Source organism: Hibiscus syriacus, unplaced genomic scaffold (genome assembly GCF_006381635.1).
Source record: "Hibiscus syriacus cultivar Baekdansim isolate YM2019G1 unplaced genomic scaffold, ASM638163v2 tig00110945_pilon, whole genome shotgun sequence".
NCBI lineage: Eukaryota > Viridiplantae > Streptophyta > Magnoliopsida > Malvales > Malvaceae > Hibiscus > Hibiscus syriacus.
Window position 1 is genome coordinate 65183 of NW_024062926.1, and position 23113 is coordinate 88295.

Sequence of the window (23113 nt, forward strand, 5' to 3'; positions counted from 1 at the left end):
TATTTTTAAAATATAAAAAATAAGATATCTAGTTGCTTTAAGACTGCCATTTTCTTTGATATTAAAAAATAAATAAACATTATTATTTAATTATATATATATATATGACTACAATAATAATAAAATAATAATGAAAGTAATAATTTAAAATATATCAAAAGTAATAATAAAATAATATTGCAAATAAATAAAAGAAATTAAAAACTATAGGATCATTTTCATAAATATATAAATTTAAAATATAAAATAATAAAACTTATGAAAAATATATAAAAATTAAGGATCAAATTATAAAATATAAATAATTAATGTACATAATTAGAATTATCATGTAATATAGACATTAAGAGTGTAAATTAACCATAATAAAATATTCGGGATTACAATAATAATAATTAAAATTTTAGGGACTAAATATTGTATTTACCCTAAATATATATAACTATGGTATAGTGACTAAATTATAATAAATAAAAATTAAAATATACAATTAATATTATGAAAATTGATTTTAATGACCAAATTGCAAAGATACAAACATAGAGGGCCTGCGCGTAGGGTTTGACCTTTATGGGAAATTACACAAATACCCCCCCTAAAACGACGTCGTTCAGGAGGGGTTTAAATACCCTTTAATCTGGCCCTAACAATGTCTAAGCCTCATTTTCCCTTTCTTTTTCTCTCTAAAAGAGAGAAATTCAAAATGCTCTCTCCTTTCTCTAAGTTTCCCTCGCAGGAGGGAAAAAGACACCGGCCGCCGCCGTACTGGCACGACCACTGTAAATGGTGGCCGAAAATTACATATCTACCCAAATTAAAGCCCGGCTTTCCCTAAAGCCAAATCCGAAGATATTTTAGCCTAGATCACTACCAAAATGCGTAAATCTAAAGTGGTTACCCCGACGTTTTGGCTTCAACGGCATAGGGAGGCTCCGACGAGGTAAGTCTCGTTTCTCTCTTTATTTTTGTTTTGGCTTACTGCTTGATGTGGGTGCTTGTTGATTGCTCTGCTTCATCGTTTCTTTTCTTGGTTGTTGGTGATGTTTTGCTCTTGGGTTCTTGCTCTTGGTCTTTTCTTTTGCAGGTTTGGTGGCCATATTTATAGGCCACCACAAAGCTGTCGTCGGACCGGTTAAAAGAAGGATCGTCCGGTGAGTTACCATAGTTATGGTGGTGAGTCACCATAGAGCTTGACGTGTGGAGCACGTCGTGGCGTTTCTGGAGCATTCTGGCGAGGCGTCGGCAGTGGAGTGTGGACGTGTAGGCGCCGCCGCATGGTCCCTAGGGTATCATAACCCTAGGGTTTCACCTGGAACCATCTGGGCCGTTGGATCAAAGCCAGATCTAACGGCTGTGAGCTGAGGCAGCTAGTTGAGATGATGAAAACCTAGAAGGGTTCTGCTGGGCCTGGACTGGATTGGGCCTCAAGGATTTGTAAAACGGGCCTCCTGGTCTATTTGTAAATGGGCTCTGATTTTGGGCTTGTATTTTTTTAATAATAATAATAATAATATATAATAATAATATGAAAAAATTAATGTTTACAGTGTAACTTAAAGTGCCTTCGAATGAGGTCCAATTGGATGAGTCAGGCTTTAGAAGCCTGGCAGCACCAAAGTCTGCAACATGAGCCTCATAGTCTGAATCAAGCAGAATGTTCTTGCTTGAAATGTAACAATGGGCTATAGGAGGGGAGCAGTCATGGTGCATATATGACACAGCATTAGCCACGCCTTTAACAACATTTACTCTCTTAATCCAATCCAACTCCACTGCTTGTTCATCGGTCTTTAGTATCTTCTCCAGGCTTCCTCCTTCCAAGAACTCGTATACCAAAAGCGAATGTCGGGGATGTGAACAGAAACCGTGAAGTTTCAGAATATTGCGATGGCGTATTTCAGTCAAAGCTTGAATCTCACTGCAAAAAGGCTTTTGATCCGCCACCACATCTTCTGGAAGTGGATGACGTTTCTTCACAACAACCACTTGACCATTAGACAATTGTGTCTTGTAAACGCTTCCATATCTTCCGACTCCGATGCAGTATTTGGAGTCGAATTCTTCAGTTGCTTCAACAATGTCTTGTACACCATTTTCCCATCAAAGTTGCAAATTGCAAACAGATTATCACTTGCTACTATCCGTGGCATGTTATCGGTGTTCGTTCTCTTCGTTGTGAAAAAGAAAGAATCCCAAAGATAACAAATGCAAGTAGCAGTGTGCATGAAATTGGGACTAGAGTTGCAATCACAATTTTGCTATTTTTCTTCTGATCAGCATCATGGTTTAAATTTGAGGAACATGGTTCCAGACGAGTGGTATTTCGCACAAGCCTTCGTTGTTCCTCAAAGCCTCCAATGAAGCCTCTTGAAAGGCCTTGTTGTGTGGAAGAGGACCCTGCAAATGATTTTCGGATATATCAACTGATGTTAGGCTTACCATATCATCCAAAGTCGACAGAATAACACCGAGCTTATTCCAGAGAGGTTCAGCTTTTCCAGAGATTTCAAGTTCCCGACTTACTCCGTTTTATTGATCAGCAAATTCTGGCTGAGATCAAGAACTTGAAGGAAAGACAAGTTGCCAACCTCAGAAGGAATGGCTCCACTCAATCTATTGCGGAAGACGGCTATCGGATAGAGTAAAATCGCAACTGATAATTTGAGAAATAAAAATGAAGATAAAGAAGACACAATTTACATGGAAAACCCCTAAATAATATAGGGTAAAAATCACGGGCAACGGTAGAAGAATTTCACTATGAGAAAATAAGAATTACAACTTCTCTCGATTTACCAAGGAGAAAACAATGATAATTCTCTCTTGATAAAAAGGAGGAGAAAACAACTCTCAAGAAACTCTCTGAATTCTCTCTAGTATTGGAAGAAAGCTAGAATGCTTTGGGATGATTTTGAAGCTAAATGAGTTAGGGTATTTGTAGTTAAAGCTTAAGAACTAGTCTTGAAAATATCCTAAAGTACAATGACTAAATGTGAGATTTTACTATTACAAAAAAATAATAATTTTGATGAATCATTATGCCAACTAATGCACTTTATCATTGCTGCCAATAATACACTTTCGGTGCATTATTGAAACCAATTTGGTGCTTTCATAGCTGGCAACTTTCAATACTATTGACACTCAGATTTAGTTCCAAGAGTGTCTTGCATTTCCACAACCAACGTGGAATAGAGCCATTTAAGTTGTTTGCAGCCAAGTTAAGACGAGCAAGACCGGACAACATTTCGATTTCGGGGGAATACTGCCTGAAAGATGATTATCATTCAGGTTAAGGTCGAACAAGAATTTCAGCTCTCCTAGTTCCTTTGGAATGCCCCCAGTTAGATGATTTAAAGAAATGTCACACTCGTATCTGAGTTGCTTTTCCAAGTTCCGAGTGTATCGCACCGGAGATATTATTGTTCGAGAGCTTTAGGCTTGTTAGATTGTGGCACTGACCCCATTTACGGCTAAATCTTCCGATACATTCCCCGTAAGTGTGTTCAAGCCGAACTCTACGTAAACTTGTACAGTTCTTCGAGGGGATTGGACCTGTCAAATAGTTGTTAAGTGTAGCAAAAATTTCAAGTGCTCCGCCAAGGCACACCTGCTGTGGTAAATGGCCTATCAAGTAGTTTTCACCGAGTCATATACTTTCAAACTTGTAAGATTGTTCATCTCTGTAGGAATGAAACCACTAAGGTTGTTAATGAACAGCTTTAGGTAGGTAAGGGAACTCAACATTCCAACTTCTTTCGGTATGGATCCGGAAATTTTATTATCAAAGAGACCAAGATAATGCAAACCGGTTAAATTTCTGACAGAGTGAGGAAGAGAACCAACCAGATTATTTTCGGATAAGTCAAGGTCATTCAGGGACTTCAACATTCCAATTTGTTGAGGTATAGAACCAGAGAGCTCGTTTGCGTATAAGTAGAGAAAGAGTAAATTTGCCAAGTTTCCTATAGAACCAGGAATTTCACCAATAAGACTATTAGACAAATCAAACCGTTTAAGGGCACTCAGCATTCCAATTTCTTTTGGTATGGACCCCGAATTTATTACTATAAAGGATAAGATCAGATAAGTTACTTAAGTTTCCTATAGATGAAGGGGTAGAACCAATCAATTTATTTCCAGGAAGGGAAAGTTTAGTCAAATTGTCAAGTTAACTATAGAAGCAGGAATTTCACCTGAAAAGTAATTGTAAGACAAGTCAAGGTATCTTAATCTGGATAGAGTACCAACATCTGATGGAATGGTTCCATTGAGATAATTATTGCTTAGATCAAGAACAGTAAGCCTGGGGAAAGAAGACAAGCTAAAGCCATGAAGTGTACCTCTCAAACCAAAACTCGAAAGGTTTAAAGGGCTCACTTGTGGACTTGTCGCAAATGATCCCGGTCCAGTTACAGGGGCCATTTCCATCCCAAGAAGGGAGGAAAGATTGACTTTGAGTATCGAGAGTGGCCTTCCATTTTAGAAGAGCACTGGCTTCCTTCTGTCTTGCTGGTGATGAAGAGCCAAAGACAAGGAAAGGGGAAACCAACAGCAGGGTGAAGAAGAAGACCCTGAATGTAAAAGATGTTACCTTGTTGTTAAACGATACCATTGCTTAAAATAGGGAACTAGTTGCAGGGAATATGAATATGAATGAAGAGCATGTGTTACACTTATAGCTAAAAGCATTTCAACCATGCAGAGTATCAGGACGCATGGTGATTATTGGGGCTGAAATTTATGCTTCATATCCTATTTTGCATTACAAGTATTTATCCCTTAAATCACCACAACCAATCGTGTTTTTTTTTTAACAAGGTTGTTCACCAACCTTTTATCTTTGTATCCAGACCTTCATACAACTGTTTATAGTCAGAATTGAAAGCCTTGAAACCAATCACTTGGAATATTCAACCTTTCTGCTTGTTTCATGCAACAATTAGTGCTATTCTAGCCGAATGATAAGAGATTTGAAAATAGGCTGTTTAGAACATCAAAAGCAACCTGCAATTGAAGCTGTCGTCAAGTATCTTAATAGGGTCTTTAACAATATATGCTATCGGTGAAGACAGTCTACAATTCCATATGATATGTTCGGCTTTTGTCTGCACATTGCGAACTTTTTTTTTGTTTTGGCTCATATTATCCATCTTTAGAGGAGATGGTAACATATAATATTGCTCTGTTAATATATTGACAGAAGACTATCCTTGAGTGCAGTCTCTTACCACTGGTTAGTCTTATTAACTTTAATCGAACGAATTGTAATACCCCAAACCTGGGTTAGTAACTAAGTGTAAGGATTTAAAAGTTAATGATTTAATTTTGATTAATTGAAAAGTTCAATGATTAATTTGGGATTTTGTTTAGGACTAATTATCAAAGAATTAAGAATGTAGGGGCATTATAGTCTTTTAGCAAGAAAAGAATTAAAATTCATTTCCTAAAGACGTTTAGCATGTGGGAAAAGGAAATTTCTGGATACTATTCTTTTTTTATATTCTTTTCTTCACGTGAAGCTTCATTGTTAAGGTGAGTTAATTTTCAAGTTGAGTTTTCTTTCGTTTTTGAGTTTGTTTTTAATCCTTGGGTGGCATAGAAACTTAAGGAAACTTACAGGATTTAGGAATTTTTGGTAAATTAGTAAAGTAGGTTTTTAAGTGAAAGGTGAAATTTGGTTAGTAACTTGATTCTAAAGACATATTTGACTTGTCAAAGGCCTAATTAAGGTAATTGAAATCTTAGAATTGGTGGAGAAAATGTTTGAAAATTTGATACGATTTTTAATCTCAAGAGTTATATGGATAAATTTGGATGTTAAAAGGAGATATTAAAATAAGTTAGTTGAGGTAAGTGATAATGAGTTTAAAAGCATACATAGAGTTATGGTAAAAGATTTAAGTGAGTTTTGGGTAAATTTCGAAATGAAATAAGTGATTATGGGTAAGGGTATCGGTACTGGAATAACTTATCATACTATAAGGTTAAATTGAAGGAAATAATATGAACTAGATGAACAATATCGATACTGGTTGAAGAAATATCGATACTGATGTGAAGGTATCAATACCAAGGATAAGTATCAATACTGTAAGTAAAGATGAAATTCCAGAATATTGAAATTGTATCATTAATGAAGTATTGGTACAATATAAGAGAAGTATCAGTGCTACAGGAAGAGTACTGATACTATTCAGTCTGAATTGTTAAATTTGGTTCTTCATTTCGCTTAAGTAATGATTAATTGGTTAGATATTAATTGAGCTCTGATATTCATATCGATCATGTTAATGTGTAGATTTGATTGAAAGCAAGTGCTGAACGAATTGACAAATAAGGATAAGGTGAAAGTGAAAAGGAGTTGATTAGGGCTTAAGTGAGGCAAATGTGAGTGCTCTTTATTTATTATATATATATGATTGGAGGACGACTTGCGAGAAGTCAACCTTAGATGCTTTTAAACAAAACGATTGGTATTATTTGTGGTTTTAGTTAAATCACATTTTAAAAGAAATGTTTAAATTTTTGCTATGAGTATATTTATATATTCTATGTGAAATACTATAAATATGAACATTGTGAATATGTTTTACGGAAGAAATGATAATTTGAATAATGGCATATTAAATGTTATGAATATATGATCTATGTGAATAAATGATAAGTTAAGAAGATTCGGTGAATGAAATGAGTATGTTTTACGTGAAAAGATTCTAATATATGCTATGTGAATAAAAGCTATGTGAAATGAAAACTATGAGAATAAGCTCTATATGAAAATGTGATAAGAAACCTTAGCTTATGCAGAATTATTCTACGTGAATGTGATATATGTGAAAAAGACATTTTTAATAATGATATGTTAAATAATTATATGGAAAAGCCCAAAGTATATTTTATGAGAATTAGGGGTATAGTTGGCATGCCAAGAGTCGAGGATTCCATGTGGTCATTCGGGATAAACCTACATGGTCATTCAGGACAACTATGGCACTTCAGTGCAAATTATGTGAGCAGTGGTGACTGCATCAGTGCACAACCTCAATGTATTCACATACCTTGAGTTCTTAGCAATACGCTGGGCTAATAAAACAAATTAAATAATTTGAACAATGAGTAACAATATAAAATGTTCATGAAATGTCTATTGGATTTGATATGAAATGTTTTTAAGGAAATGTAAAATCAAGTATCCAATAGTTATAAAGTAAGTAATGTTGAGTAATATGTATAAATTATGAAGAATATATTGATTTTTGTACTTAATGTTATTTTGAAAAAGTAACATAAATGTTTTACTACTTTATTATACTCATTATGCCTCACTAAGTCATAGACTTAGCGTGTGATTGTTTTCACACGTAGGTCCAAAGAGATTCGAGGTGCAAGCCGAGTAAGCAAAAAAAGGGCAACATACTAGTGAAGATTAATAGATCAGAGAGATTTGAATTGCATGTGTTTTTGTTATGGTCATTTTGGTTGGCATGTACTATAAATGTTTAAATTTTAGATGTTATGATATGTTTTGTAAATGTGTTTCATTTTTTTCAATAAAAGTCAAATTTTAGTCAAAATTTTCAAGAGTCAAAGTTGAATAGTAATGTGACACCTTAGAGTATATTCGGGTTGGGTACGGGTCAGGGTGTTACATTATTGATATCAGAGCTTAGGTTGAGTCAAGTTTTTTAAATAGACCGGCCGATCGACTGTAAAAAAATGTTTGGTTTGTATACCAACGAAATAACAAATATCTCTGATCTAATAGTGTAATGATTATGTTATCATTGCTAGTATATTTAAGCGATTAGGTATATTAGATGTAAGACAAAGAGATTTTTCGAAGTGAAAGGGGAAAAAGAGTTAATAAGAAAAGTAGCAATCATCAAAGTGAATAACAGACATCTCAGGGAGTACTTTTCTGACGTTGGATGTGATTTTGAAGCGTTTTCAACTATCTACTTCTCTGATTCCTAGGAAATGTTGTTAAAAAGATAAAAAGTTTAGGAGCACCAAGTTTAAAGAAGGAGTTGAAGAAGATCTTGTTTCTACGGATCTTGGCTAAGTGATGAGGAAATTTTGTTTAATGGTTTTCACTGTTTTAAATGGAGGAGTTGGATGTAGTAATGTCACTATTAATATGTTAAGCAAGTGTATGGTGGACTAAAGTGATAAATACAGTAAATATGTTTCCTAATAGGATTTTGAAGTAACTATTATTCAGTTATTATTATAAGATTGTTAATCCTTCTTAGTGGATGAGGTGGATACTCAAACTTTCATAGTTAAGTTAAAGCATAATTTGACTGTTTGGGAGTATCCAATTGTGTATCTATAAGGGTTACCTGAATCACCTCTAGAAAGATATGTAGGAAGAAAGATAAGTTATGAAATTATTGACAAATTTTCGTCCATTAAGTAAAGTAGTAAAGAAGAAAAGTACCATCTTCCGGGGATTTATAATATTTGATTAATTAAAAGGGATTATTGTATGAATTTTTCTTAAGGTTGGTAAAGAATGTTTTTCCATTGGGTAAAAGAGTAAATTGAAACGAGACTACAAATTTACTCAATTGGAAAAACAATAATACCAATATAGAGTAATGGTTAAATGTTTTCAAGCCACAAAGGCAAGAATAAATAACATATAAGTTGCTATCAAGGATGTATAATAATTTTGGTTGCAGATTAAATATTTTTTTGTTAAGCTATAGAAGATTGTTCAAAGTAATGATTCAGAGAGGCTCGAAAAGATTTCAAGATTTTGATGATTGAAAAAGAGAGTAAAGATAAATGAAGGATATGAAGTAGAATATAGATTAATGGTTAAACTTTCCGAAAGAAGTTAAGGGAGGAATGGTAGAAAGTATATATGTTTGAGTTATGATTGAGTGTAAGTTGGAAATGGATAGTTGTGAAAGATAAGTCGGAGAAGTAATTGCAATGTCACAGAAGATATTTGAAATTTATTCAATGTGGTGAGGAATACAAATAAAGCAAGTGGGTTTTGTTTGAAGTAAGAGAAATTTATTTCGAAAAATGAATAGGAATTCGGAATTGTTAGTTATAAGAAGTTAGTTTAAATGTAAACTATGTAAACTGGATTAGAAAATCAGTCAGAAATTACAAGTTGAAGTGGAAAAATTATTTTAAATGGTTAGATAAAAATTGAATTTAGTTTTAATGGATCAAGGGGATAAATTATTAATATAAGGAATAATAAAGAATAAGATTCTTTATAAAGGAGTGTAGATTACCAAACTTAGGAATGTGCAATAATTTGGCAGTCAGTAAGGATTTCAAGTAGTATGGTGATGATTTTCATACCATTTGAGAAGGATATTGGAGTACGAAGAAAAAGAGATGACATATGTTACAAGTAAGATTTTGAATTAAAAAGGGAAAAATTTCCGAGTTATGAGTATATATATGACTTTCTATGACCTATAAGAAAGTTATGGAAATTAATATATTACATCCATTGGTTGTTGGAAGAAGAAATAGCACCAGGAATGCAAAGGTAAAGTTCAAGTTTATTAGAATAAAGGATGAATTTATATAAGTACATGTTAAGGATAGAACAGGAAATCAAGGAAATGGAGGAGTATATGAGATGTTAAGGTAATTAAAGACTTAAGAAATTAAAGTGAATGGTTTAGAGAACCAAGTATGACAAGGATTTTAAAGAGGTATAGCTTATAAGCTTGATATGTTGAAATTAAGTTATTAAATAATTTGGAATAAAAGTAAACAATTTTAGTTCTCAGGAGAACTGAGAAAGAGTTTTAATGGATCTTGCAACGGGTTACCTTTTCATCGAACAAAAAAGGACTCAATTTGGGTAATTGTGGAGCAGTTAACAAAGACAACACATTTCATTCCGGTTCGAACGGGTTTTTTTCAATGGATAAGTATACAAAATTATACATCAAGGATAGTTAGACTACATGGAGTGCCAGTTTATTTATATCTGATGGGATCTAAGGTTTACTTCAAGATTTTAAAATTCTTTGAACAAGGCTTTCGGAACTCGATTTAATTTTTGCATTACTTTCCATCCGCAGATTGATGGTTAGTCTTATCAAATTATTTAGATTTTGAAGTTATGTTAAGGAGTGGGTGATCGAGTTTAAAGGATATGGGAGCATGGTATGATAAGTTGACAAATAGTAAATGTGGAATTTTGTTAGGTTGTATTCCTTAGCCATGTAGACTCAATTAAGATGATAAAGATAGTAGACAATTATATTCCCCTAACCAAGTTATAGATGATAGGCATGTTACTTATTGGAACTATTAAGTGCCAAGAAAATAGTGGAAAATGAGTATCATAATTATAGGATGTGTGTGTTTGCACAAGAAGAAAAGTTGAAGTTACACTGTTAAGCAATTAGAGAAGATGAAATAAATCAATTGATTCACGATCTCGAGTTAGCAATGATTGGGGATGCTTTGTGATAGAACACCATTAATTATTTGGTGAATGATGTGATATCCATAAGGATCTAAAAAGTCAAAAGTATGTATTAAATCGAAGGAGTGAAAGACACAAAATGAAGTAATTCTTGAAAAATGAGGACATGTTTATCAACTACAACCATGAAAGGTTAAGGTAGTGGCTGATGATACAAAACTGAAAGACATTTATACTTTTGAGTTTTTAATAAGTGATTATCTTTAAAGTAATACCATGTTTTGATTTTATAAAGCCTTTTTTACTGGATTGAATAATGATTTTTTAAGAGAAAAGATGTAAAGAGTTATCATTGAGTTTGTTTTAAATAGTTGTCATGTCAGCAAGTTAAAGTAAAGTATTAAGATCACTCAATGTGAAGACTTATATGAGTGAAAGTGTCGGACACCATTAATATGGTTAGAATTAAAAGACCGAGACTTAATAGGGACAAATCCGATCCAAGAAGTTGAACATAAAGTGAAGATTATTCAAGATAATCTTAAGATAGTTGCTAATCGAAAAAAGTCCTACGCAGATTTAAAGATAAAAAATTGAATTTCAAGTAGATGAAGATTCTTCTTCTGGACGTAAGAAAAGTTTAGTCCTAAATTCATTGACCTTAGGAGATCTCAAAAGGAATTGGATCAGTAGCCTATCAGTTAACATTGCCACAGAATAAATATTCATCAGGTTTTAATGTTTCAGGTTGAGGAGATATTGATTAGATTGTTCTTACATCATAACACTTGAAGAGATAGAAGTTCAATTGACTTGATCTAGGAGAAGAGCCAGTACAAATTTTAACACTTGAAATCAAACAATTAAGGAAATAGAAGATTCAGTTAGTTAAAGTTTTGAAGAAATTATACAAAGAAAGAAAAGAATGGAGCATAAAAGGGCATAAGGAGGCATTTCCTCATCTCTTTGTACAGTGAAATTGAGGACGAATTTTCTTAAGGGGAGAATTGTAATACCCAAACCTCGGGTTAGTAACTAAATTGTAAGGATTTAAAAGTTAATGGTTTAATTTTGATAATTAAAAAGTTCAAGGATACTTTGGGAATTTTGTTTAGGACTTATTATCAAATAGTGAAGAATGAAGGGGCTATGGTCTTTTAGCAAGAAAATAATTTAAAATTCATTTCCTAAAGATATTTAGCATGTGGGAAAAGAAATTTATGGATACTCTTCTTCTTTTTCTCTTCTTCTCTTCACGTGAAGCTCATTGTTAAGGTGAGTTAATTTCAAGTTGGGTTTCTTTCGTTTTTGAGTTGGTTTTTAATCCTTGGTGGTATAAAAACTTAAGGAGCTTAAAGATGATATATCCTACAGATTTAGGAATTTTTTGTGAATTAGTAAAGTGGTTTTAAGTGAAAGGATGAAATTTGGTTAGTAACTTGATTCTAAAGGCATATTTGACTTGTCAAAGGCCTAATTAAGGTAATTGAAGTCTTAGATTGATGGAGAGAATGTCTGAAAATTGATATGATTTTTAATCTCAAGAGTTATATGGATAAATTTGGATGTTAAAGGAGATTATTGGATATAGTTGAGGTAAGTGATAATGAGTTTAAAAGCATACATAGAGTTATGGTAAGAGATTTAAGTGAGTTTGGGTAAATTTCGAAATGAGATAAGGATTTCTGGGTAAGGTATCGGTACTGGAAGAACAATACTGATACTATAAGTTAAATTGAAGGAAATTATAATGGATGAACAATATCGATTGGTTGAAGAAGTATTGATACTGATGTGAAGGTATTGTTACCAAGGATAAGTTATCGATACTGTAAGTAAAGATGAATTCCAGAATGTCGAAATGGTATCGATACTGAAGTAGGTATAGTACCATAGAAGGAAGTATCGACACTACAAGAGAGTACCGATACTACTCAGTCTGAATTATTAAATTTGGTTCTTCATTTCGCTTAAGTAAAGGTTAATTTGCTAGATGTTAATTGAGCTCCGATATTCATATTGATCATATTAATGTGTAGATTTGATTGAAAGCAAGTGTGAATTGACGTATAAAGATAAGGTGAAAGTGAAAGGAGTGCTTAGGGCTTAAGTGAGGCAAATGTGAGTGCTCTTATTATTATATATATGATTGGAGGAGACTTGCGAAAGCACCTTATACTTTTAAACAAAATGTTGGTATTATTGTGGTTTTAGTTAAATCATATTTTAAAAGAAATGTTTAAATTTTATTCTATGAGTATATATTTATATATATTCTATGTGAAATACTATAAAATATGAATATTGTGAACATGTTTACATAAGAATGATATTTGAATAATGACATATGAAATGTTATGAGTATGTCCTATGTGATAATGATAAGTTAAGAAAGATCCGGTGAAATGAAATGAGTATATGTTTATGTGAAAAGATTCTATGCTAATATATGCTATGTGAATAAATTTATGTGAATGAAATACTATGAGAATAAGCTCTATGTGAAAATGTGATAAGAAACCTTAGCCTATGTGGAATTATTCTACGTGAATGTGATATATGTGAATAAAATACATTTGAATAATATATTAAAAATTATATGGAATAAGCCCAAAGTAATTTTATGAGAATTAGGGATATAGTTGCATGCCAAGAGTCAGGATCTATGTGGCTTTGGGACAAATATGTGACACTTCGATGCAATATATGAGCAGTGGTGACTGCATTAGTGTAAACCTCAATATACTCACATACCTTGAGTTCTCATCAATATACATTAGGCTAATAAAACAAATTAAAATTGAACAATGAGTAACGTATAAATGTTCATGAAATGTCTATTGGATTTGATATAATGTTTCAAGGAAATGAAAATCAAGTATCCAATAGTTATAAGTTAGTAATGTTGAGTATATATGTTGTAAGTATGAAGAATATTTATTTTGTACTAATGTTATTTTGAAAAAGTTACATAAATGGTTTAGTGCTTTATACTCATTATCTTACTAAGTCATAGACTTAGCGTGATTGTTTTCACACGTAGGTCTAAAGAGATTCGAGGTGCAAGCCGAGTAAGCAAAAAAAAGGGCAGCATACTGGTGAAGATTATTAGATCAGAGAGATTTGAATTGTATGTGTTTTTGTTATGGTAAATTTTGGTTGGCATGTACTATAAATGTTTAAATTGTAGATGCTATGATATGTTTTGTAAATGCATTTTCATTTTTCCAATAAAAGTCAAAATTTTCAAAGAGTTAAAAAGTTGAAAAGTTAATGTGACACCTTAGAGTTGTATCCGGGTCGGGTACGGGTTGAAGGTGTTACACGAATATTGTCATCATTGTGCCACACTGTTTCATCGTCACCATCATTTTCCTTCTTGACATTCTTGATAGTGATCTTATCAAATAAAAGACAAACTCTTTAGAAAATTCTTGCATGTGAAAATCCTATAACGGGGGGAAGGATTATATTTCATCCTTTCATTTCATCATTTTCATCATATTTCAGGAATGAGCAGCACCTAGCAAACCAAATAGTTTTTTCCTAATGCTACACAGTCTCAACTCAGCTCCCGATTTTGCAAATATAGTGATCAGCAACAAAAGCAATGACCAAACCTTCAATGGCTGATAAATACTTTGAACCATTCTACTTAGAGCATCTCCAGCTACAACACGTAATGTTGCTGCATTTGCTGAGCCTGCTCCAATTGAACCAATAGAGTGCTCGGGATCATTGCACAAACCGACCTCCATGTGAATAACTTTCTCAGAACACTTTGATCTCAGATCAGTTTACATCGAACCACAGAAAATTAGTATGTTTCAGCTTGATATACAAATAATGATGCCAAGCCAAGGGACATCAATATTAGCACCGAGAATCTTTAATCCCTTTTAAGTTCATTAGGTGATTTGTATAAGGTTTTAATACCCTCGGAAAGAAGCAAAGCATAAATTGGAGGAATTACTCCATTCAGATAGAAGCTATAGATCCGAATAGAAGCACCGGGATCTCTTACTTGTCGAGAGATGCATGCTGATGCGCTCAAAGAAAGAGCATGGATAATACGTTTCTTTTCATATTTATGGAACTGATTCAATCTGGGAAGCCTATATCTTTCTTGTTTTTGGTTGATGCATTCAAGGATTCACACAAAAACAACTAAGACTTGCCTGTTACACTTTGGAAACTGTTCTATGCTCATAAGGTCCAAATAAACAGCATGGAATTATACACACTAACAGGAAAAACAAGTGATACGACATGGGAAATCGAGGAAATGTACAATCAGAACAGGAAAAACGGAAAAAGGGCAGTAATTCCATGTGCAGCCTTCAGGATGTATAACCGCTAGAATCAAGTAATTGGCTTAATGTTATTTTGTGAAAAGGCTCCAATAAGGGTGGATCCTGAGTTGAGAGCTCCTGAGAAACTTGTAGCATACTTGGTCGAGATTGTGCAGTGACACGTAAGCATCGAGATGCTAGTTTTACAATGGACACCACTTTGGATGCTGTTTGTCTCCTCGGAGATGGAAGACGCTCGTCTAACAGATCTTTCAGTAGTAAATGAATGAAGGTTTCTTCTGATGATGTGCATGATGGTGAGAAGGAAGAAAATGATGATGAAGAAAAGATATCAGATCCCCAGGACGTCTTCCCATAAGTGTTTCCAATGCCACCACTCCGAAGCTAAATACATCGCATTTTTCGTTGATTTTCATTGTATAAGCAAGCTCTACAAAACAATAAGCAATCTCAAGTGCATGATTACTTCAGCTTGTGTTCAACAATTTACTTTATCTAAATTCAGAACAATTATAGCATAAAAAATGAAAAAGATAGGAAGAATTAAAGAAACATACCTGGCGCCGAGTAACCAGAAGTGCCTTCGAATGACGTCCAATTGGATGAGTCGAGCTTTAGAAGCCTGGCTGCGCCAAAGTCTGCAACATGAGCCTCATAGTCTGAATCAAGCAGAATATTCTTGCTCGAAATATCACGATGAACTATAGGGGGAGCAGTCATGGTGCATATAGGACACAGCATTAGCCACGCCTTTAACAACGTTTACTCTCTTAATCCAATCCAACTCCACTGCTTGTTCATCGGTCTTTAGCAACTTCTCCAGGCTTCCTCCTTCCAAGAACTCGTATACCAAAAGCGAGTGTCGGGGATGTGAACAGAAACCGTGAAGTTTCAGAATATTGCGATGGCGTATTTCAGTCAAAGCTTGAATCTCACTGCAAAAAGCCTTTTGATCCGCCACCCCATCTTCCGGAACTGGATGAAGTTTCTTCACAGCAACCACTTGACCATTAGACAATTGTTTCTTGTAAACGCTTCCATATCTTCCGACTCTGATGCAGTATTTGGAGTCGAATTCTTCAGTTGCTTCAACAATGTTCTTGTACACCATTTTCCCATCAAAGTTGCAAATTGCAAACAGATTATCACTTACTACTATCCGTGGCATGTTATTGGTGTTCGTTTCTCTTCGTTGTGAAAAAGAAAGAATCCCAAAGATAACAAATGCAAGTAGCAGTGTGCATGAAATCGGGACTAGAGTTGCAATCACAATTTTGCTGTTTTTCTTCTGATCAGCATCATGGTTTAAATTTGAGGAACATGGTTCCAGACCAGTGGTATTTCCGCACAAGCCTTCGTTGTTCCTCAAAGCCTCCAATGAAGCCTCTTGAAAGGCCTTGTTGTGTGGAAGAGGACCCTGCAAATGATTTTCAGATATATCAACTGATGTTAGACTTACCATATCATCCAAAGTCGACGGAATAACACCGGTGAGCTTATTCCGAGAGAGGTTCAGCTTTTCCAGAGATTTCAAGTTCCCGACTTGCTCCGGTATTTTATCGATCAGCAAATTCTGGCTGAGATCAAGAACTTGAAGGAAAGACAAGTTGCCAACCTCAGAAGGAATGGCTCCACTCAATCTATTGACACTCAGATTTAGTTCCAAGAGTGTCTTGCACTTCCACAACCATCGTGGAATGGAGCCATTTAAGTTGTTTGAACCAAGTTAAGACGAGCAAGACCGGACAACATTTCGATTTCCGGGGGAATACTGCCTGAAAGATGATTATAGTTCAGGTTAAGGTCGAACAAGAATTTCAGCTCTCTTAGTTCCTTTGGAATGCCCCCAGTTAGATGATTTAAAGAAAGGTCACACACTTGTACCTGAGTTGCTTTTCCAAGTTCCGAGGGTATCGCACCGGAGATATTATTGTTCGAGAGCTTTAGGCTTGTTAGATTGTGGCACTGACCACATTTTGGTGATAGCTCACCAATCAATTTATTATAACTCAGATCAAAATAGTCCAAGTTTGGGTATACGCCTAAATCTCCGATACATTACCCGTAAGTGTGTTCAAGCCGAACTCTACGTAAACTTGTACAGTTCTTCAAGGGGATTGGACCTGTCAAATAGTTGTTAAGTGCAGCAAAAATTTCAAGTGCTCCGCCAAGATACACCTGCTGTGGTAAATGTCCTATCAAGTAGTTTTCACTGAGATCATATACTTTCAAACTTGAAAGATTGTTCATCTCTGTTGGAATGAAACCACTAAGGCTGTTGGTGAACAGCTTCAGGTTAACAAGGGAACCCAACATTCCAGCTTCTTTCGGTATGGACCCGGAAATATTATTATAAAAGAGGCCAAGATAATGCAAACTGGTTTAGTTTCCGATAGAGCGAGTAAGAGAACCAACCAGATTATTTTCGGATAAGTCGAGCTCATTCAGGGACTTCAACATTCCAATTTGTTGAGGTATAGAACCAGAAAGCTTGTTTTGGAATAAGTAGAGAAAGAGTAAGTTTGTCAAGTTTCCTATAGAACCAGGAATTTCACCAATAAGACTATTATTAGACAAATCAAACCGTTTAAGGGCACTCAACATTCCAATTTCTTTTGGTATGGACCCCGAAATTTTATTGCTACGAAGGATAAGATAAGATAAGTTACTTAGGTTTCCAATAGATGGAGGGAGAGAACCAGTCAGATTATTTTCAAGGAGTTGGAGTTCATTCAGGGACTTCAACATTCCAATTTGTTGAGGTATGGTACCAGAGAGTTTGTTTACGCCAAAGTATAGAAAGAGCAGATTTGTCAAGTTTCCTATAGTTGCAGGAATTTCACCAGAAAGACAATTGGAAGTCAAGTCAAGGTATCTTAATCTGGATAGAGTACCAACATCTGATGGTATGGTTCCACTGAGATAATTACAGCTTGGATCAAGAACAAGTTTGGGGAAAGAAGAGAAGCTGAAGCCAAGAAGTGTACCTCTCAAACTGGAACTCGAAAGGTTTAAATGGCTCACACTTGTGGACTCGTCGCAAATGATCCCGGTCCAGTTACAGGGGTCGTTTCCATCCCAAGAAGGGAGGAAAGACTGAGTTTTCTTATCGAGACTGGCCTTCCATTTTAGAAGAGAACCGGCTTCCTTCTGTGGTGATGATGGCTCATCTCTGAAAGTGGCAGAAACAGAACCAAAGACATGGAAAGAAGAGAGCAGCAGCAGGGTGAAGAAGACACTGAATGATAAAGATGTCAAGTTGTTGATAAAAGATGCCATAGCTTAAAATTATAAGAGCAAGTACTGGTTACACTCAAGTTTAGAGGGAAACTAGTTGGTGGGAATATGAATATATGATTAGGAATAAAGAATATCACAATTATTGCCTACCTTTTCCATTCAGTTATCTCCTCATCTCATGGGACAGTGGAAGTGAATCACCAATCATGATTAAAAAAGGAACCCAATCACTAACCTACTCGTTACATCTGTCCTGCCATGCTTTTCGTGGACAAGCGTGTTAACTAACCTTTTTCACTTTTTTTAGAGATGTAATCTTTCTGTAATTTACCTAGTAGATATGGGCTATGTCTTAAAATCGGACTGGATCGGCCGGTTCAATCGAGAACCGTTATTTAGTCTGGTTCAATCTAAACCGGTTGAATCGTTATTAGTGAACCGGCCAGAACCGCTGAACCGTTCGAACCAGATCGGTTGAAAATCGGAAAAAACCGGGAAAAATCGGGATTTTTGTTTGTTTTTTTTTTAAATAATTAAACCAAAAAACGTCGTTTGTTAAACGAGCCAAGTCGAACTCGAGTATTGCTAAGCTCGACTCGAACTTGAAAACTTTAAAAGTAAGCTCAACTCAACTCAAACTCACAAGCTAAAAATTATCAAGTTCAACTCAAACTCGAAATATAATATTGAAACTTGAACTCAAAAAGACTTGAACTCAAAAAAAAAATTAGAAGCTCGATTGAAGCCTAAAATTCGAGCTTGATTGAAGTGAAAGAATAGTTCACTCAATGCTCACTAAAATGTTCCATGATTTTGAATGTGAAATTACCTCTATTATTTATAGAAGTTAGTTGTGATGCGCTTCTATGTTTCTTAGCAATGTGAGATTGTTTTGTTATCATATTTTTACTCTTTAGACTTTTGGGATGCTCTTCTATGTTTCTTAGCCATGTGAGATTGTTTTAAAAAAAATTAAACCAAACAATATCATTTTGTTATTATTTTTTTAACCCCAAATTTATTTTTTAATTATATAGTTATATAATTATATTTATTATTTAATATGTTTTACCTTAAATATTATGTTGTAGTTAATTTGAATCATTTTGTTTCTGTAACACACGTAACTCGTATATTTATACCTATACAGATTACGGATGTCACCCGTATTTTCTAAAACCATTTTACGATTCGAAAGCAATTTAAAATTTATTTTCTTAAAATAGTAAATGATATTATAAAATTATAATATCATAAAAATTACGTTTCGTTGTAACCAATTTAATTCAAAATATTTTTAATTATGAATAGTGAATAGTACCCGAATAGTGAACAGTGAACAGTGAACAGTGGGGGAATCGATTCCCTGTAGCAGGGGAATCGGTACCCTTTTTCATACTGGAAATTTTGGTTTAAAACGGGGTTGGTTACTGTTCATGCTACAGTAACTTACGAAAATTTACATATAAAACTCATAAAAATTAACCTTTCATCACTATAAAAATTCCTAAAAATTTACTCAATAATTAAATTAAACATTTCCAAATTACATGACACTATCTAAAATCAAATTTCACAATAGGATGTCTTACTGATATTGAAATATACCTCTCGATGCTTGATGTCGTTCTGAACTCTTTATTCTTATTCTTTGCTTTTTACCTACGCGTGAAAATCATCACACGCTAAGTATAAACTTAGTGAGGCAATTAAAACAATATATAGTGCAATACAATTCATGCATGAATTTAGATTTCAAATCCAATGCCATAAAACCATGCTAATAGCATCTTCAATATTTTACCATAATCAATATAATATAAATTTCTTACCTTTTATCCCATAAGCTCATAAGCTTATTTTTACCAAAATACTTACCATTTAAAATTCCATAAGCTCGTAAGCTTATTTTTTTTTCCAATATACTTGCCATTATTCTGTAAGCTCATAAGCTTATTTGCATGGTTACTATTATTAACCAATAAACCATAGACAATAGCCCAATATAACACCCTAAGGACCCTGGGTATACGAGTAAAATACCTGCACCGTACTGCTAAACCTGCACTAAGCTTACGCCATAGTGCTAATCCGGACAATACACATAAGGTCGTGCCCACCACCTACACTAAGCTTACGCTATAGTGCTAATCCAGATATAAACCTGCATTTAGTGTCCTTACACACTATAGTGTTAATATAAACCTGCAGCTGCTATACTCTATGACATGCCAACTATACCCTGTCCCTCAATGACTTACTTGGGCATATAGTCTATTTTATTCGATCCATCTATGGCAAAGTATATTATCAAATTTAACATTGGGCAGTTCATACCCGAAAACATTCATGGTAAAATATCACATTTTGTTTTCATGATCAATGCATTTTAATTTCATCCTCTGATATCTCAATGTCAATTTATAAAAAATGATATAAAATCATGTCGATATAAACAAGGTCGACTTATCGTAAGTCTTCCTTATGATGTATAAAACATCCATGTATAATTTCATGCATGTATTGCACTCACCTTGACACTTTATGTCTTTCAAAATATATAAGCCTCACTATTGTTCACCATAAGCCCTTTTATATTTGATTTGCTTCGATTACAAATCAATCACAATCTGTATAAATCATCAATTCATAATAATCCATATGTTAGTATTTTACTAACATAAATACATTCCACCATATCTCCATACTATATTTGAAATTCATCATCTATCAAAATATTTAACTCTTAATTATTCCTTATAACATTGGAACCAACTTTTCCCATTTACTCAAAATGGTCTTCACCATTTTACCACTTAAATTCTTAATACCAATAATTCCAACATTGAAATTATTTCCATTCAAATGCTTTTACAAAAGCATTAATACATTTACGTATCCCAACTATGCAATTGTTGTACTTAAATCACCAATCATTTCAATCTTCCCAAAATAATCAATTTCACATTTAACACTCATTTCAATTCTCAAACAACAATTCCAGCATAGTACATCAATTATATAACACTTACACAATAACCCATCAATTTTCCAGAATTCAGACAACTCGTACTACCTTTAAAGAATCATTAAACTGTATTGATACACACACTGGATTTTAATTCCGTTTTTTCCATTGAAAACTAGACTCGAATACGAATCTATCCATATAAATAAATCATTCTAATTCATTCTGTACAATTTATGGTGAATTTTCAAAGTTCACCAACAGAATCTGTTTTGTTACAGAATTCTGCTGTCCGACTTTTCTGACCTTTCCTCAGTTAACAATTCATATCTATTTGTATACAATTTGAAATTGATCCCCGTTTATTTTAAACGAAACTAGATCCATATATGAACACAATATATAAAAATAACCTCCAAATTATTTTTATATATTTTCTAGTGAATTTTCGAACTTACTGTAATTCCCAAAATCTACATTGTTTTTCTTTAACCTCGTCCTTGTGTTCTTCATCAATTCTTACAACCTCAAAATCATCAATAATCATCATCAAGTTAACAACCATAGTATAAAACCAAATTTCTAGATTTGGGGATATTTGAATCAAGCAAGATTATCATGCAATATTGATATCAAATGATAGCGTTTTTCGCAAATAACCATTTTCTATTTTCATCATACTCATAATCCTAAAGAAATTGCTTGAAACATGAGTTGAAGATCTCTTACCTTTGAAGAAACCCACGCAGCTTTTGGAGGAGAAGATGAACACATTTGGTTGAAATGTCATCTTAATTTACATTTCATTCCACTTTAAATGAATATATTATTCATTTAATTGTGATAAGACCAAAACACCCTTAATGAATCTCCAAAATCACCATAAACCCAAGCCATCTGATATTACAAAGTCAAATATAATTTAATTTGACTTTGACCTACGAAAATGCCCTGAAATTTTCAAAACTTGCGTTTTAGTCACTAAATTTCACAGTTTCGGTTAAATCTGGAAATTTGCACATTTCCAGACCAAATTTCTCTGATATAAAATATTAAAATAATATTTCCAACCATTTTATAACATCCTTCAAATTTTTGTAAAATTCCAATTCGATCGGAATTTACCGATTTCTTACCGGCTTTAACTCTTTCTTTACTAAATTCCAAATCCAACAATATGATTTCTATAAAACTCTACTCCCAAGAGTAAACCATCTATTTATAAAATAAAATTCTTTTTAGGAAATTATCACTTAATTCCCTAAACTTTTTCCCAAATTTTATACTTTGGCCATCAAACTTCCAAAATTTACATTTTGGTCATTATCTAAATTTTTGGGGTATTACAATTCTCTCCTCCTTAAGAAAATTCGTCCTCGAATTTTAAACTTTCTATGAAAACCATAACTTCTCTTTTATGAGGTTTGCACTTTCTATTGTAGATTCATAACCCTAATTTAGGGTTGTACGAATTGGTAAGACATAATCTCGTCTCATACAAAAACCTCTTCTGTCAACTTCTTGAATTCCAAATTTTTTTATTTACTTTGAGAATTTTGTAAAAATCATGCACATTATTATATTTTGAACTTGTTTAATCAAATTCTTCAATCTGATTTAAAAATATCTACACATTCTCATATCATCCTCTCTATCCCAAGTAACGTCCTCTATATTATGATTTTTCTGAATCACTTTAACTAGAGAAATCATCTTGTTACGCAGTTCTTTGATTTCTCGAGCTAATATCCGAACTGGTTTTTCTTTATAATCAAATCCGTTTGTATCTTAATTTCCTCTGATTAAATGACATATGAAATATCCAATCGATACTTTCTAAGCATCAACACATGAAAAACATTATGTACTTTGTCTAACTCTGGTTCTCCATTACCTCCATAATAAATGCTAACTGATAATCCATCAGTCTAATTTTTTTTTATCTCATAAGATCCAATGAATCTTAAGCTTAGTTCTTCTTTGCCTTTTTGAGCGCATAATATTTTTTTTTCCAAAATGATACCTTGAGAACTACTTTATCACCTTCATAAAATTCAAGTCTGCATAAGACTTTTGCCAATTACATATCATCTTGAGATTTTCTTGAATTATCTGTACTTTATCATAAACCTCTTTCAATAAATCTAGGCCAACAAAATTTCAATCTTTTAATTTGAA

The 23113-nt window shown here is 33.5% G+C and overlaps 1 protein-coding gene, 1 long non-coding RNA gene and 1 pseudogene across 2 annotated transcripts; 1 reads left to right on the forward strand and 2 right to left on the reverse strand.

Annotated features, from left to right (window-relative positions):
- Positions 1-975: 975 nt before the first annotated feature.
- Positions 976-3467, reverse strand: LOC120147880 (MDIS1-interacting receptor like kinase 2-like). Its single transcript, XM_039161137.1, has 5 exons — positions 3463-3467; positions 3136-3269; positions 2302-2397; positions 1546-2081; positions 976-1281 (listed from the first exon to the last, which is right to left on the reverse strand). The coding sequence occupies exons 1-5, from the start codon at positions 3465-3467 to the stop codon at positions 976-978; spliced, it is 1077 nt and encodes a 358-aa protein (XP_039017068.1).
- Positions 3468-3848: 381 nt separating this feature from the next.
- Positions 3849-17330, forward strand: LOC120147984. The gene is made up of 3 exons (XR_005518331.1): positions 3849-3947; positions 6179-6183; positions 17249-17330. It is a non-coding gene; the product is annotated as an uncharacterized LOC120147984 (long non-coding RNA).
- On the reverse strand, positions 14573-16438 carry LOC120147983 (annotated as a pseudogene).
- Positions 17331-23113: the final 5783 nt, after the last annotated feature.